This window comes from Dioscorea cayenensis, chromosome 6 (genome assembly GCF_009730915.1).
Source record: "Dioscorea cayenensis subsp. rotundata cultivar TDr96_F1 chromosome 6, TDr96_F1_v2_PseudoChromosome.rev07_lg8_w22 25.fasta, whole genome shotgun sequence".
Classification (NCBI taxonomy): domain Eukaryota; kingdom Viridiplantae; phylum Streptophyta; class Magnoliopsida; order Dioscoreales; family Dioscoreaceae; genus Dioscorea; species Dioscorea cayenensis.
This window is the reverse complement of record NC_052476.1, coordinates 20637728-20654664: the sequence shown is the minus strand read 5'-3', so window position 1 is coordinate 20654664 and position 16937 is coordinate 20637728. Positions and strand designations below refer to the sequence as shown.

General features: G+C 32.7%; 1 protein-coding gene and 1 long non-coding RNA gene across 13 annotated transcripts; both read left to right on the top strand.

The window, feature by feature from the left end:
• Positions 1–4553: 4553 nt before the first annotated feature.
• Positions 4554–8857, top strand: LOC120263788. Of its 12 annotated transcripts, none has more exons than XR_005537129.1 (11): positions 4554–4735; positions 4867–5033; positions 5136–5295; positions 5449–5633; positions 5732–6165; positions 6841–6930; positions 7353–7473; positions 7578–7830; positions 7951–8018; positions 8532–8594; positions 8767–8857. It is a non-coding gene; the product is annotated as an uncharacterized LOC120263788 (long non-coding RNA). The 12 variants fall into 12 exon arrangements; XR_005537136.1 differs by having other exon boundaries at positions 5449–5512; positions 6018–6165; positions 8729–8851; XR_005537132.1 differs by having other exon boundaries at positions 6018–6165; positions 8729–8851.
• A 553-nt stretch (positions 8858–9410) lies between these two features.
• LOC120263787 (OVARIAN TUMOR DOMAIN-containing deubiquitinating enzyme 7-like) lies at positions 9411–16145 on the top strand. Its single transcript, XM_039271764.1, has 12 exons — positions 9411–9746; positions 11425–11500; positions 12431–12537; positions 12658–12733; positions 12880–13029; positions 13634–13695; positions 13961–14045; positions 14172–14294; positions 14407–14527; positions 15165–15289; positions 15391–15488; positions 15788–16145. Exons 2-12 carry the CDS (start codon positions 11435–11437, stop codon positions 15912–15914), a joined length of 1140 nt encoding a protein of 379 aa, XP_039127698.1. The 5' UTR covers positions 9411–9746; positions 11425–11434; the 3' UTR covers positions 15915–16145.
• Positions 16146–16937: the final 792 nt, after the last annotated feature.

Below are 16937 nucleotides of genomic sequence, written 5' to 3'. Positions count from 1 at the left end.
ACAGCTCAAAACTATATGGTATGAAAGCTTAAAACTATCTGCATGTATATTGTATGCATGAAATAATGAGTAACACATATGGAAACAGATCAAAATATGTATAAATTTTTTCCTCAGCTTCTCCCCAGCCTCTCCAGATGTTTCCTATGCTTAGCTGCATCACTTATGCGAGTTTTTTCTAGTTTGAAAGCCTTTTTCAGTTTCTTGTCTTTCCCAAATTTTCCTAACCAAGGGGCTTTAAGGAGTTTGGTTAAGTTTTCTTCAACAGGGGTCTCAGCAATGCTGCATTCAATTTAAAATGATCAGTGTTTTTGGATACATAACAATGCTGCATCAAATTAAAATGAAGGATCAGTGTTTTTTAATACATTTATTAATTTAGTGAAAGAAGAAGAAGATTAGGGGAAAAAAAGAAAATATAATACCTTCCATCGGGATAGCGATAAACTTTAATAGAATGAAATGGAACTTTGCATTCGGGACAGGATTGCAGATGCTTATGTGCCACCCAGGTTAAAATGCATTTGGTGCTGCCCAAAAAAAAAAATATATAAATCAAAAGAATATATATATTTAACATGCAAACAAAGAAAAAACAAACCTCAATTATATTTCTTCAACTATAAATGTTATGATTAATCTGAAATTAAAGAGCACAAATTAAAGATGAAATTTAACTCATGATCACTAACCAATATGTATGTTCACAAGTCAACAAAGCTGCCCATTCTCTGGATTCTATATCATTTCTGCATATACTACAGAAACCCAGTTCACCAACATGATCATCACCCTATAATAGTTCAATTAAACAAAATATCAAAGAATAAAAACAATATATTGTAGAAAGAACAAAACTTAATTAAATAAAGATTCAAAGGTTCAATTATTCAGAAGAAAAGTAAAGAAAAAAAGAAATTAAAACAAGAAAAAGAATACCATCTCCAAGGGATGCTGGTTTTCAAGTTGATCTTGCTGTTCAGCATGATGCTCCTCTTGCACCCTCTGAAGTTCCTGCATTAAATATCACACAAACACGTACAGATGAAAAAAATGCATCAAATAAACAAATTAATAAAATGAAATAACCAAGATTTAATCTCACAACACAAGAATCAAATTATAAAGAACAAGAACCTTTATCATATAAGATTTATTTAGTAGAAAGACAAATAGATAAATAATCAAGCATTCAGAAAAGAAAAAGAGAAAAACAAAGAATACAAAGACATCATCTCCATGGGATATATATTGGTGTTCAATTTTCAATCTTGCAGCTGATCTACATATGATGATCTTGCAGTATGCATATGAAGTTCTTATATAAAATGTCATATTAAAATGGCAAAATGCACCATCATATAAACAAAAAATAACAAATAAATAAATTAGTAAAGATTTAAATAAAGATTCAAAGGTTCAATTATTCAGAAGAAAAGTAAAGAAAAAAAGAAATTAAAACAAGAAAAAGAATACCATCTCCAAGGGATGCTGGTTTTCAAGTTGATCTTGCTGTTCAGCATGATGCTCCTCTTGCACCCTCTGAAGTTCCTGCATTAAATATCACACAAACACGTACAGATGAAAAAAATGCATCAAATAAACAAATTAATAAATGAAATAACCAAGATTTAATCTCACAACAAAAAATAAACAAGAATCAAATTATAAAGAACAAGAACCTTTATCATATAAGAAAAAAATTATTTAGTAGAAAGAAAAAAAACAAATAGATAAATAATCAAGCATTCAAAAGAGAAAAACAAGAATACAAAGACATCATCTCCATGGGATATATATTGGTGTTCAATTTTCAATCTTGCAGCTGATCTATATATGATGATCTTGCACCATGCATATGAAGTTCTTACATAAAATGTCATATTAAAATGGCAAAATGCACCATCATATAAACAAAAAATAACAAATAAATAAATTAGTAAAGATTTAAATACTCACAAAAAGAAACAAGAATGAGAAGTTATAAACAAACCATCTCCATTTGGTGTTCCATGAGATGCTAGCTGCTGCATGGAAATTAAATGGCTATATTATTTACTATATAACACATGGAATCACACATTAAAAGGATAAAAATCCAAGTAATTACATATACATACCAGTGGGGAATAAGACCAGTGGGGAGATGGCGGAGAACGGGAGAGAGAGGAGTTCCTTGGAGCTAATGGAGAAAAAGGAGGAGGATAAAAGGTAGTAATGGTTATTAGGGGTATATATAAAGGCAAAACCCACAAACCCAAAGGGTATTCTTGAGAGAAAAAAAAAAAGAAAAAGAAATCCAAACGGTTAAAAAAAATTCAAAAATGATTATTTTGTACCCGTATGTGGTAATATGTTATGCATATTATAAAAGAATTTTTTGGATATAATCTGCCAATTTTATTAAGAAAATTATTTGATAATTTTCAATTTCACCCTTCCATTCCTAAAACTTTGAAATGATTTGTAAGTCCCTCTTTATCTAGCTAGGGCTAACTTTTTTAATCCTTGGAGTTATGGTAACTATACCAACTACATTAATATGGTTATATACTTCTTATATTACTTTATTTCTTTATCATTTTTTAACTTTTTGTTTTTTCAATGAAAATGTCTATATTATTTATAATTAATAAAATATATATTATCCTTCACATATTTTCATTTCTCATTTTTTTAATTTAATACAGCCCCTTCCATTGTGGCTAACGTAGAATTTTTATTTGCATGAAATAACATCATTTATTAGCATTGATGGTAAAAAAAAAGAACTGTACATCAATAAGTACACAATTTTATCAATTTTTTTTATACCCAAGTTATGCCAATTTGGCTTATAATATTCCCAATAAAAGAAAGTGTTCCATATTGATTTTACAGTGACTAGATTTTTCGTTTTTGTATAATTAACATACATTAAGTGTACAATAAGAGTATGATTGAGATACTACACCTCAATGATCTTTGAATAACTTCTTGATCTCTCTATGGAATGTCTTGAATGTAGTGCAAGATGTTGAGTTTTACTTAGAGTTGCTTGCTTAGCAGGCTCCCTACAATCAATATTTCTCACAAGGAAGCTAGCGGTCGATGTTGAAATTTACTTATAAATATTCCCTATTTAGATGTAATATTAATGTGTAACTAAATTGCATTACTTTTTACAGCCTCTATTATAACTAAGTTGCATTGTGAAAATATTTCACAAAGTATTCTATCCTTTCGTTTTATTATTTTTTTATATAACAATTTAGTATGTCATGTAAATTAATATCTTATCATTTCCTTCTAACAGTGCAATATATATATATATATATATATATATATCTTCTTGCACTGCATTTGTTTTGTTTTAACTCAGATTTTTTTTAATTGTAAATAATTTAAATATTTTTTTTATAAAACATTTAACATATCAATAGATATTCACCTGAGTCAACTTCAACGTGGAACCCTGAGAAATTCAAATTCAGTTCCAAGCAAAAGAACAAGAAGAAACACATTCAACTAGAAAAGATCAAACAACCATTAACACAAAACAAATTGATTTTAAACTCAAATAAACATTGCACAAACATGGAAGAGAATATAATATAAACAACTTCAAAGGTAAGTAGCAACTGAAACATCTCTCTTGCCATAAAGAAACAAACTAATTAATTAAAGAAGCAAATGGGCACCATTGTCAAGATCATCAAAATGTATTTTGCTCCTGTGTGATCATAGCTACATCTTGTTTATGATGCAGTCCTTCAACTGAATACTGCACAACCTGCAATTACTCACTAGAACAGACTCAAGCAATGAAATAATTTGATTGATAACCAGGATCTCACTGATCCTTACATAGCTAGCAATACACCAACAACATTACATAAGAGATTCAACGGCAAACTAAAATTAAAACAAGAGATCAGAGACCAGGAGATCTCTAAACCTATAGCCACCACTCCAGGATGAAGATGAACAGGATAGATAGATGAGATTCTCGCAATAATGCCCCTTTTTTAGAGGATGAGCTGTTATATTCAAGCTTCATTGAAATTGGGCCTTGATGTCTGAACATACAGTGAGACCATTAAGGGTTCAGTGATCTGGGTGCTACCCTTGCCCCCTCTGTGTACCCAAGATAACTGTTCAGGGGTAAATAATGTAATTTTCTTCTCCCGGTTTGCTTCTCCTTTCAAAGTATACTGAAAAGACATGGCTACCCTTTTTCCCTTAGTCAAATAACAGTAATGGTCTAGGGTTAACTTATGTAAATTCATCCATTTCAAATACACTAATATTACCAAAGTGCCCTTATTTATGTGACTACCCGATTTAACTGTTGAGGCTACTGGGTGTCATTTCTCCTTCTCACCCCTCCCGCCGCCAGGTAGATTTCCCCTTTCTCTTCGATCTGATCCCTTCCCCTTCTTAAATTTATTCTTCTCTTACTAGTTACTACTATTCTAATAACCTTGCAACAGTTTATTAGGAAATTATTACAAAACAATTGAGATTAATAAAACTAACTATCAAAGGTCCAAACCCCAAACCCAAAGCGTGATAGAGCCACATCAAGAAGGTCACCGGAAATCTCAATGCTAAAAAAGATTTGACTTTTTTCTAATTTTCTTAACTGGAATTTACTATGAAAAATCGAAAAATGGCAGCTCAAATCAAACATTTAGATCTTCTCGGAGTTCCATCACTCCCCTTTCTAGACCATCAAGAACTCTCGTCATCACTGGTATAAACCCTAACCCTGATCATATCCTCCCCGATCTCAATTTCTTCCAAGAAACGATTCAAATCCATGACCTAATTCTAGATCCACGATTCCTTTTTCTTCTCATTTGTTTGATTCTTTTGCTTGATTAGCGGAGGATGTGAGTGATTTTGTGGCCTTGCGTCAAAGAGGGTTTCGAGCAGGGATTGCCATTCAGGAAGGCGTGCAATCGCAGCAATCCTGTGACTGAGTCGAGGCTGCGCAGTCGGTGTTTTGGTTCCGGGAGCCATGTGATGTTGTTGTTCTTGTGACCTGTGAGGTATACTTTGTTGATCCGATTTGTTAATTCATTGGAAGATGGCAACTATGCTTTCTTGAAAATGTATGCAATTTTGTTGGTTGATATGTTTGTGAATTCAAGACGATTTTGAAGCCACGCTTGAAGCTGATCCTTCAAAATGAGGAGAAGGAATGATTCATTGCTTTTGTATCAAAGGCTCATCCCAGCAATGACCCACGAAGATGGCAAAGAAAATATATGCAAAGCTTCAAGTTGATTTCAGCTTGAAAAAGAGGGAGAGGTATAATGTGTATAGTGTGTTTGTGCTGTGATATAATCCCTTGTTCAATTTGCTTTTAAAATTTGACTTCTTTTTCTTTATGAGGCATGCCTTATTATCATACTCAGAAAAATCAAGTTCTTGATCTGTTGTGGTGTACTTTACATTGCCCAGGTGCTGCAAATTAGATTTTCATGGAACCGAATCCATTTTTTGGGAAGATTTGGAGTCCAAAATGGTAAATCAATCACAAACACGGAGGACAGATGTGTTCAATTTTATGAGGAAGAAATTCGTAAATTAAGTGAACAACGTTAGCTGCTTGTGTGGAAACTTTTTTAACTTTTTTTATTCTTAAGGTAGTTCACTCGTGAATTGGCGTTGTTGCTTTTATTTTGAAATCAATTTTTTATGAAGTGTCTGGCTGAACATTGTATTTTATTTTATTTTCAATTAGGAAAGCTTAGCTTTTATGTATGAGATGGCTCATCTTCATGAAGACTCATTACATGAATATGATGAACTAGAGCTTTGCTACCTAGAAGTAGGTTGGTTTGTTTTCCCTCTTCAGCAATTGGAAATTGCTTCTGCATATTATATACCATTCTTGCCTTGTGTTGTTTTGAGAAACTGGTACTATATTAGATGTTTCTCTTTGGAACTGCAACCATAAAATTGCTTGATCATACTATACAACTGTATTGTTCTTTATTGACATAGCTAACTTAGTTAGTGCTATGCAGTAAGTAGTAAATACACCTGTTAGACAGAGGGATTTTGGAGGATTGGATCATGGCGATGATCAGGCTGCCCTGCTGAATTCTGTATTCAAGCCATTGACTTGTTAGAGAGTTTGAGTTTAGACAATACCTCTTTGCATGCCAATCAAAGGTTGAACCTTATCTACTTTGTTTTGATCAAATTTATTTGGAATTTTTTTCATATGATTTACTAAGTTAATGTTCATCAATATCTGAACTGAATAACTTGAGGATATTCTTCTCTTGCAATTGTCAAAACATGATGTATGAGTTGAGTAAGATACAGTGCTGAGATTGTTACTAATTGCTTTGTGGTCCTGCTATCCCATTTAGCTGTGGGGACACCTGAATCTGCACCTACAGCTACTACCTGCAGCTTGCATGTACTGCTCTTATTCGTGTGGTGTATGATCTTTGCTATCATATTCATTTTTTACTTCCACTTTCATAATCATGAGTATGAGAAAAGGTAGTTGACATTAATAGATTTTTTAATATATGAAGATTGCATCTTTGCTTAAAATTTTGAATCATCGGATAGTTTGAATTTTCCATAATTCGCCATATTATATTCTAAGGTAACATCTTTACAAAATTTAACCTTGTATGCCATTTCTATGGCTATCTATATTCCCTGTGTCAATTTTGGGAGTGCTTCTTCATTGGGATCCTGTGGCATTTCCCACTCTGTAGCCTACATATGTTACACTGTTGGATGATTAACCAGTAGCTATTTTTATTTGTTGTTGGATTTAAAAGCCCACCTTAGTGAAAAAAATGGTTACATCTTTGCTCAAATTTTCAGTTATTATTCAAACTTTCTTGGCCAGTTGAGGTTGCTGCAAGAGGCTATGCATTTATCTTCAGTTTCTGAAAGACGCTAGCCTTGCATGAGGTATGTGATATACTCATCCATTCTTTTGTCTAGATTTTATTTATATATTCTAGTTCTCACTTATATTTTTACAGTAGAGATTTCATGAATGCCTTATAGTCTTACTTTGAAAATCTCAGTGGTAATTTCTATCTTCTATCTTTGCTTTTCAGAACTCTCTTCCATTTTGTTTGCTTGAAGTATGAGTAATAACTGCCTGCCTTGCTGTAATCAATTCAACTTCTTCCCATTACAATGGCGGAGTTGTTACTGTTAGATATATATATATATATGTATGTATACTTATACATGTATAGATGTATACTTGGGTATAGTTGTTCCTATATATGTAGACCTAAGGTCTTCTTCATTTCTATCTAGTTAATGAGAATTGTTCCACTCTCTCTTCATCTCTCTCTCTTGTCTCTCTATCATGGTATCAGAGCAAGGTTGAGGGACAAGATCCCACTTGTGAGTCCGAGACAAAGCATCAAGTTCCTCGGCCATGGCAGTCCGCCACTCAAGAAACAGAATACTGTTGCCAAGTCCAGTGCTGAGGCTGAGGTTCGTGCATTAGCGTCTACTGTCCAAGAGGTCCTTTGGCTTCGTTCGATTCTGCAGGATTTTGGTATACTGATCACTTCTCCTATTCCTGTTCACTGTGACAGTACTGGGGCACTTCAGATTGCTACAGATCCGGTCAAGCATGAGCTGACCAAACACATAGGTGTGGATGCCCACTTCACTCGATGTCATGTACGTGCCCAGGCTGTGTCACTTCACTATCTTCCTACAGAGGTCCAAGTGGCTGATTTCTTTACCAAAGCACAGACGCGCGATCAACATCTATTCATGTTATCCAAACTCAAGACGCATGATCCGCTTTGAGTTTGAGGGGGGGTGTTAAATATATATATATATGTATGTATACTTGGGTATAGTTGTTCCTATATATGTAGACCTAAGGTCTTCTTCATTTCTATCTAGTTAATGAGAATTGTTCCACTCTCTCTTCATCTCTCTCTCTTGTCTCTCTATCAGTTACCTCTGATGTTGAGAAGGAGTTCTATCGTCTGCAGTGTGATCTTTAAACACTTTGTCTGATTAAGGTAAATATTGACTTTTTTTCTAAGAACTACTTGACATTTAATCGTTTTCTTTTATATTAAGGTTGACTAGGAGGCTGCCATTTGTATATATAAACAAAGTGGCTAGATTATTATTGATAGGCAACAATTTTTTTTGTGTTTTGGCACTGAAGTTTCAGGAATCTTACTCATATGTTGATTGCAAGAGTAAGGAGCTGTTAGTTTCTTGGTTCTACTTAAGTTTTAGTTATTGATAATTGATTTTTTCCAATTCCAGCTGGAATCAACGTTTGACTTTTTAGCTTTTCCTCTTGTTTTTGAAAAATTAATTTGTTATGCATGTAATCCTCAAGTTGTGTCATGAACACTATTGTGTTTTGGTAGATTAATGATCCTCAAACCTTTTAATTACTTCCCATCTTAGCCACATAAATTGGCCCAGTCTGTTTACTTGATTAAATATTAGTTCTCTTGTTGCAAGTTTGTTGCAATTGAGGTTGTTTTGTGAAGTGATGATGCTGACTCATATGGCAGTTTATGAGACTCACTTATCTGATGGGGGTATAAAGTGGAAATAGAAAGAAGCCCAGCTAACAGGTATGATAGTCAATCCTTTATGGGCAAATGCATGTGATCCAAGCTTTCCACCATAGGTGGAAGGCATTTATTTTCTAGTATTTTTTTTTTAATTTTATTTCATCAGCTACTTTTACTTATTAATGTCACATCAGGTTTTATCTGGACCTTGATTGAAATATTCTCTGTTCAGTGCCTTGTTAAGCATCCTGGCCTAGGCCAGCAGCTTCGCCTGTAGTTTCCCCTGATGCTTCATCTGAAGTTCTTCCAAAGGAGAAGGCAAGTATTTTTTCTTACCATAATTAAACATCATTCTTTTGTTTTCTGTGTGCTGCTATTTACAAGTGTGAACTAAACCGTGTTTCATGCAAACCAGATTTGATACTTCTTTTAAATCGATTTAGAGGTTTTCAATTGATAGTGTTGATCTTTTGGATCTGGATGTTTGGTTTGAACTGTAGTTTGACATTTTTCGATTATTTCTGGTAAATTTGTGTTTAGAAACACGACAGTTCAAATCTTTTTTGGATATTGAGATTTCTAGTGACCTTGGTGATGTGCGTGTGTCATACTTTGTTTTTCCATAGTTGTGGAATTCAAAGTATTAATTTTGTTCTCATTGCCTATAGTTTACTAATTTTCAATATTTTTTTTTAAATAAATTCTTAAGAAAGAAGAAAGTTTTAATCTTTTTGAGCTTTCCTTGGATATAGTTGATGTGTATCTCGGTTGTAATTACATATCACATTTTGTTTTATGGAATGTACTGATTTGATTTTTGTTCCGTTGCGGATTAGAGAGAACCTGATTTTATACTATTTGATGATTTGCAGGCCAGAACATTAGGTCTAGTTCTCGGAGACCTCTCGAGGCAAAGAGGAAGGGTTGCCACTCTGGATATAGTATATGGATGGAAGTTTCAAAAATTCAATCTATTTTTTTTTTTAAAATTTTATCTTTACGTCCCGAAAATTTGGATTTTTTTTTTCTCTAAAATTTAGTTTGACCGATTATTAATTATTATTATTATTATTATTATCTCTCTTCCACGCCATCAGATTTATCCAGCTCAGCTTTCGTGCTCTTTGACACGTGCCTCTCCACATTCAATTTCCCTAGCACCATTGACTCTCCCGCCATCTTCATTCTTTGCATAACAGCATTGATTATAGTGTAATAATCCCATCCCTTATTTTCCTTATTCCAACCAAAATAGGATAATAAAATATTAGATTTCCCACTAAATTTTCTGAATTTGATTAGGAGTTGTATATAACATAATTCTATTTAAACATGATTGTTTGGTTTCTACCATCATAAGGAAGAGGGACTAGTATGTAAACTAGGTCTGATGTGTAAGTATATGTAAATCTTTCGATTAAATTAAAATTTATTGATTAGCATGATTATGATTATAAAAATTAGTAAAGATTAAATTGTTAAAGTCCTATGTTGTATGGTTTAAACTTATTTGGTTGCATTAGGTGATGTTTCATTAGGATTTATGCGAACTACAATAATTGTTGTTAAAAGACTGTTAGGAGAAAACTCTAATATTTAGCAAAATAAACTATATTTTTTCCAGTGTAAGGTAACTTGATCTAACACATATATTTATGTCTTTTCATGTCTTTCACGTGAAATTAATTAATTAATTATTAAATATCAATTGAACTGTTGATTAATTTTATTAATAGAATTTTTTAAAATTGTTAAGAAATTCTTTTTAGATTTGTTAACCGTAGTTACATTAGGTTAATTTCCAAAAAAAAAAAACCCACAAAAGAAAACTTTTGAAAATTTCATTAGATGTCTTGGTATCAAAAAGGCTAATGACATGCATGGCATAGATAGATTCAAGACATAAATTTTATCAAATCTTCGGAGCATCAGGATTTATCCAAATTTTGCATTTCAAATTTTCTTCTTTTCTTTTTCAAATCTATTTTTTTTTATTTTATCTTTACTTCCCAAAATTTTGAATTTTTTTCTAAAATTTATTTTTTGCCGATTATTATTATTATTATTATTATTATTATTATTATTATTATTATTTTATAATCAGTTCATTATCTTATCTCTCAATTTTCTATTTCAAATAGGAATAGGATATGGGTTTTTTTTTCGTAAAAATATGAATATGATCAGGGCATTCATCAATATTGTTATTATATTATCTCCTTATTTTTCTTATCCCAACCAAAATAGGAACAGAAAATATTAGATTTTTTTCAAAATGAATTTGATAAGGAGATAAGTATAAAATAATTTTATATAAACATAATCTTGGATTCTTTCTAGTTTGATATTTAACATAGGAAGGAAGAGGGACTATTATGTAAAATATTTATTAAGGTCTCATATATAAATATCTCTAAATTTTTAAATTAAGTTAAAATTTGTTGGGTGTGACTTTAAAAATTAGTAAAGACTTTGATTATGATTCGAATAACAAAAATTACTATAAAAAGATGGATATTAGAAAATCAAAATATTCACATTAATTACTTAAAAGCAAAGCAAGATAAACTATCAGTTCTTACATACTAAGGATTAAAACTTCACGAGTATTCGCGTGTGTGAGTTGAAAAATTTTACCCTTGTAAATCTCTATAAGGTAACTTAATCCATCTCATAAATATATATATATATATATATATATATATATTCATGTAATTGATCCACAATAATTAATTAATTCATATTTTAAAATCAATGGACTTATTTGAGAAAGAGAAGTTTCTTAATTTGTTAAGAAAATTTTATAGATTTGTTAACCCTAATTAGATTAGGAATAAAAACAAATTTGAAAATTTGGTTTTAAAAAGGCTAATGCCGCCAGAATTCACAGGATTTCAGCCATGATTCAGTCCAAGCAGAAGAAGCCCCAGCCCCAGCCGGAGAAGAAGCAATCCCACGCCGCCGCTGTAAGCCCTCATCTCTCTCTCTCTCTCTCTCTCTGATGAGAAAGAGCTGTTGTTTTTAATTTATTTCTGTTTTCTGTGTTTGATGGTGTTGATTTCAATGGTTTTTCTGTGCTTGATGGTGTTGATGTCAATGATATATATATATAAAAAAACCAGTAAATCGGCGCTTGCAGCCCTTAAAAAAAAATAATTTGTAAATATAAGCAAACACAAAGGCAACAACTCCCCCAATCAGGTTTTTTTCTCTTCAATTGCATATATTCCCCTCAAACACCCAAATGAAACAAAGCCTAATTCCTTCTCAATCCAAAGATACCACCACCGGAAAGAGAAGCAAAGGGGAGAACGAGGTCATGGCTTCTCTCGGTGAGCAGCAACTCGATCACTACTCTCTCTCTCTCTCTCTCTTTTTCTCTCTTTGATTGTCTTTCAATCCTTTTTTCGAGATTGTTTACCTGTGGTTTTGTGTTGGTATTGGATTATGAGTTGAATTTGTTTCGATCTTAGTTTAAGTTTTTCTTTTGATCATCACGAGAAGTATTTGGATTGAGGGTGAATGAAGGAAGAGAAAGGAGAACTTTTTTGCTTTTATTTTTCTTTTTCTCAATCTAAATATAGCTTTGATTTTTTTGGTATATGTTGGATAAAAAAGATGTGATTTTTCAATGAGTTTGATTCAAGGAATTTGATCCACAATGAAAGAAACGTGGAATTTATTTAGATCAAAAGCTCAAAATTTTTGTCAAGGTGATTTATGAACTACGAAATTCATTGCCTTATTGTTGTGCTTGAGTTATTGTTAGTACCTTGCTAGTCCTTTTTGATGCTCAAAGGTTCTTAAACATTCATTCTCAATGTGAGTTCTGTTTGTGATGGATCTGCTTGATTGTATGATCAGATTTACATTTGAAAATGTGTGTTGTTGTCTAGGTAAAGAAGAAAGGAAAGGAAGTTGTTTTACCACAATTCCAGCCTCAGCTAAATGCCTTAGGTTTAAAAATTATTCAAATCACAGCAGACGGTAATTGTTTCTTCAGGTTAGTAGAAATCCTTAGATGCATTTAGATTTGTAGGTAAAAAAGATTTTTCTTTTGTGGCTATGTTTATTTTATTTGAATTTTTCTTGACTATTGTTCTTTTGTTTTTATCTTTTGTAGAGCTCTAGCTGATCAGCTAGAAGGAAATGCAGAGGAACATACAAAATATCGACATATGGTGGCGAAATATATAGTGGTATGTTTCTCTCTTCAAGTTGAACATCATTATGATTTTTGTTTCAAGTTCTCCATATATATTGATTGGTGTGTATGTTCATTTTTTCATTTATTCTTGATATGACCAAGTAAGCTGATTTAGTGGTCACTTACTGTGCTGTACAGAATCATCGTGAGGATTTTGAGCCATTCATCGAGGGTGATGTCCCCTTTGACAAATACTGTCATTCCATGGGAAAGCAAGGTACATGGGCAGGACATATGGAGTTGCAAGCAGCATCTCTTGTTACGGGAGTGAATATCTGCATCCATCGAGTAAGTTCTTCTTTCTAATATGCTTTTGTCAAATGTATGTGTCTGAAATCCTTTTGAACAACATATGGATTCAACTGCTCATATGATTTAAGTGCTAGCGACAATCCATTTTTCAGCTCTAAGATGAAATCAGGTTTTTTAACTGCCATGATAGTGCATGAAACCATTAAGTGAGGTGAATTTTAGCTTAGTATATAAACAATAATAATTGCCATTTTTTTGTTTAAACATGGGACTTAAAGTTAGGGTTGATATAAATTCATCTGATTGTGTAGCAAACATATTCCGCTCTTTGAGGAAATGAGTGTACAATGAGTGTTAGTGAGGTACCAGTCTGTGATTTTATTGATGACTGAACTTGTGCAACTCTTCCCACATTTATTTGACCATATCTGATATATTTGCAGTTTAATTACATGTCAGAGTGAAATTGGACTCCATCTATTTCTCAATCCCACCTCACATTTATTTCTCCATCTATTTCTCAATCCTGCCTCACTCAACTGCCAATTTTACCTTAGACTCACATGTGATCGACTTATACCTGTAAACAAGACAGACTAACTTTGTGAAGCTTATAAAACTGAAAGTATTTTCTGTGCAGGCTATGTTCCCCCGATGGTACATTAGGAATTTTCAAGGACAAGAAGCAAGGATGATTCATTTGTAAGTCTTCATTGTTCATAAGCAAAATTTCGGTTGTAAAAACACTTTGGGAAGGTTAAACTTGATGTTTAGGCAATTCTATTATGATGGCCTGTTTGACTCATTTCTCTGTAATTAGTTTTCTCATACTAACTTTCATTATACCTTATAATTAGATGTTCCTAAAACAATTCTAATGAATGGCTTAACTGATTGCTGTGAGTTCTTTGTGTCAAATGTTTGATAGTTTGTTATTATGTGTTTTGAGTCATTCTATTATATACAGATCTTATCATCATGGCAAGCACTATAATAGCGTCCGTCTATGTGAAGATTCTTGCGAAGGGCCAGCTAAACAGATCATTATTAAGGTTTCTATTTATACATGATCATTATGCTTTAAAATTGCGTTAGAGAATGTTTTCGTTATGTAACATAGTGTGGAAATTCTAGACATAAATAATATTTGATCTGTTGTACAATGATTCTTACGATAGGCGGATTCAGATATTCTTGTCCCCAGCCATAACAAGAAAGTGCCAGCATGTGTACCAAAAGCCGCATCTGTCAAGATGGTAATGTCCGGGACAGGATGTGAAAATTTTGCTAAAGCTGAGCAGGTAAGAGGTACTCTTGCAAAAAAAAATAAAAATAAAAATAAAAATAAAAATAAAAATAAAAATAAAAAATCATATTACTTTCTTACATCCAATGTTTTTAATTGTGTCGTAGGTTTTACAAGAATTTGGTGGGGATGTTGATGCTGCGATTGAGTTTTTGATAGCAGAACAAGAAATGAAAGATTGTGAGAATGATGACAATGACACTCCCTCTGAAAATAATATTTCTTATGGTAATTTTTTTCTATCTGATTACATATTTTATCACAAAGATAGACCTCCCAAACGTATTTGTAACAAGCTGTGTCATATCATTATCAATTATCAAAACTAGATGTTATAAGTTTTTCCTAACAAATTTTGCGTACCTCATATTAGGGCTGGATCATGTTTGCCAAGAATTCCCTTCAACAATGTATATGTGATCAAAGTTCGGGTGTATTGTTTTATTTTAAGTCCTACTTTATCATATACCATGTATATTCAATCTTTGCCTTCAGAAAAATCCATGTCCAAAATCTCTTTCTATGCACTAATAAAGTGAATGAAGTTTGCTAGAAGTATATTATGGAATCAGGTCTAATACTTTTGAGGGGTACATAGTCTTGATGAACTATATGATTAAGAACAGCATCTACCCAGAGAGATTTATGCAATGGATACAATCTTAAAATGTGGAGAATGGCCTATGCGACTGCTTGTTTTATTCTTCTTTTATCATTCTATAATTTGACGTGTACAAAAATCCATTCCCAAGTTTTGTAATACCATGATCGGTTTGCTTGCGCAATATCATGTGTGTAGAATGATTTTACTGTCTCCCTTTGATGGATGATTTTTCTTCATGCTTAAATGTTTGAGATTACCCAGGAGCTGATCAAATTATGAATTCTGAGAAACTGGAGGTGCCATTTGAAGATGTGACAACAGCACAAAGTTCACTGGACAGTGACCCTCAGTCAGTTACTGAGCGGAAAGTTCAAGTTGTTGATAAGGTATTTATGATTGATACAAGCATAATTATATGTCATTTAATGAAGTAAAACTGTGGTATAGACACTCATTTTGTTATTATTATATTTTTTCTCTGTTCAAGAAAACATCAAATAATAAGCAATGTTCTTGCGGGTCGAAGAAGAAATACAAGGCTTGTTGTGGGTCAGGTGTTGCAAGTACTTCTGCAGTAACCAACAGGTGCATTTTCCCATTTGTTTCTTATCATGCACTTCCAATCAATTAACATTGCTATTGTCATAACATAAGCTTGGCATTATGGGTTTCATGGTATTGATATTGATCAATCTGCATATTTGTTACTCTCTTAACTTCATAGTCTGCTTCATATATATGCTTTCAAGAATTACATGAAATATATTTCTGATGAAGATGCTATAAAACCACATCATCATGATTTTAATGACATTATAGTTATGAACTCTTAATTTCAATAAAGTAAAATGTTCTTGAGCACTCTGCTTTCTGTGTTTGATCAGCAATGCCAAATGTACTTCAAGTAAGGATAGAAAAGATAGAAAGAGCTGTAGGAGAAAGGAGGCTGTTGGAGAAGCGGAAGCAAGCCGAAGTAGTAACCAACTTGATCTCGGTGCTCTTTGCCTATGAAAATCCAGTTGAGGGATGCGAACTTATGCCGGTGACAGGCGGTCTATTGTCTCTCATGGGTTTATCTGGTCACTAAACATATAAACAAAGCGAAGATGTAATTTGTCTTCAAGAAGAGCCAATTTTTTATGGAACTGATTCATATCAATTTAGTTTGTGTGAATCATACTTGTGCAACTTAACATGTAGAAAACAGAGTCATTGGCATTGCATTTACATATTAGAAATTAATTGCTAGTTTTAGTAACCTAGTTGATGTATGAGTGTTTTTTTCCATATTAATAAAATAATCTTTTAATGTCAATTTAAGTAATAAAAGTATTTTTGTATTAGTTTATCCAAACATAAAATATTAAAAATATTTTAATTTACTGTGAAAAACAATTTTGACAAAAATGCTTTTACAAATTATTATTATTTTTTAAATTAACCCAAACAATCTCATGGCTTATTGATACCGATCATGGCCAATGTGAAAGGTGGATAAACCATTTCGATGAAATAAGAGAGTACAAAACAGGCCTCCCCACGAGAAAGGGGAAAGGACACCCAACCACTAGCAGTGGTGCAAATATCTCAAAACACACAAAATAACATAAACAACGGAGTACATGCAAGAGAAAAAAAGGAGGAGAAAAGGGCCTCCTCCCCACCTAACAACCCAGAAAGAGGACTACTCCGATGTCTCTGTCGGCCTCCTCGACCATAGCTACCTCAAGATCTGTCTCGAGCAGTGTTCCATCTCAGACATGAGCCCCGAGACTCGGGACTCCTCCCGAGCACTCCATGGCCTCCTCAGAACTTCCGCAGTCACCCTCGCTCGCGGTTATCGTCTGGGACAATAATAAATGATCAATTTTAATAATGAGAGTATGACAGTACGACGTTGGCATTAAAAATAATATCGTTTCTAGTGAAGTCAAATCGTGCCGATGTATATAAAATTAAAGAATAAAAATATTAAAGTGCTAATTTTATAGCAGTAAAATTAATTTCAGAGTTTTATTAAAATTAATTTTAATT

Excerpts from the sequence above, each read along its gene's own strand:
- LOC120263787 (XM_039271764.1), top strand. The coding sequence starts at position 11,435 with ATGATTCAGTCCAAGCAGAAGAAGCCCCAGCCCCAGCCGGAGAAGAAG. Across the intron at positions 12,734-12,879 it reads TGGTGGCGAAATATATAGTG|AATCATCGTGAGGATTTTGA; the intron begins GTATGTTTCTCT and ends TGTGCTGTACAG. Across the intron at positions 14,046-14,171 it reads CTAAACAGATCATTATTAAG|GCGGATTCAGATATTCTTGT; the intron begins GTTTCTATTTAT and ends TTCTTACGATAG.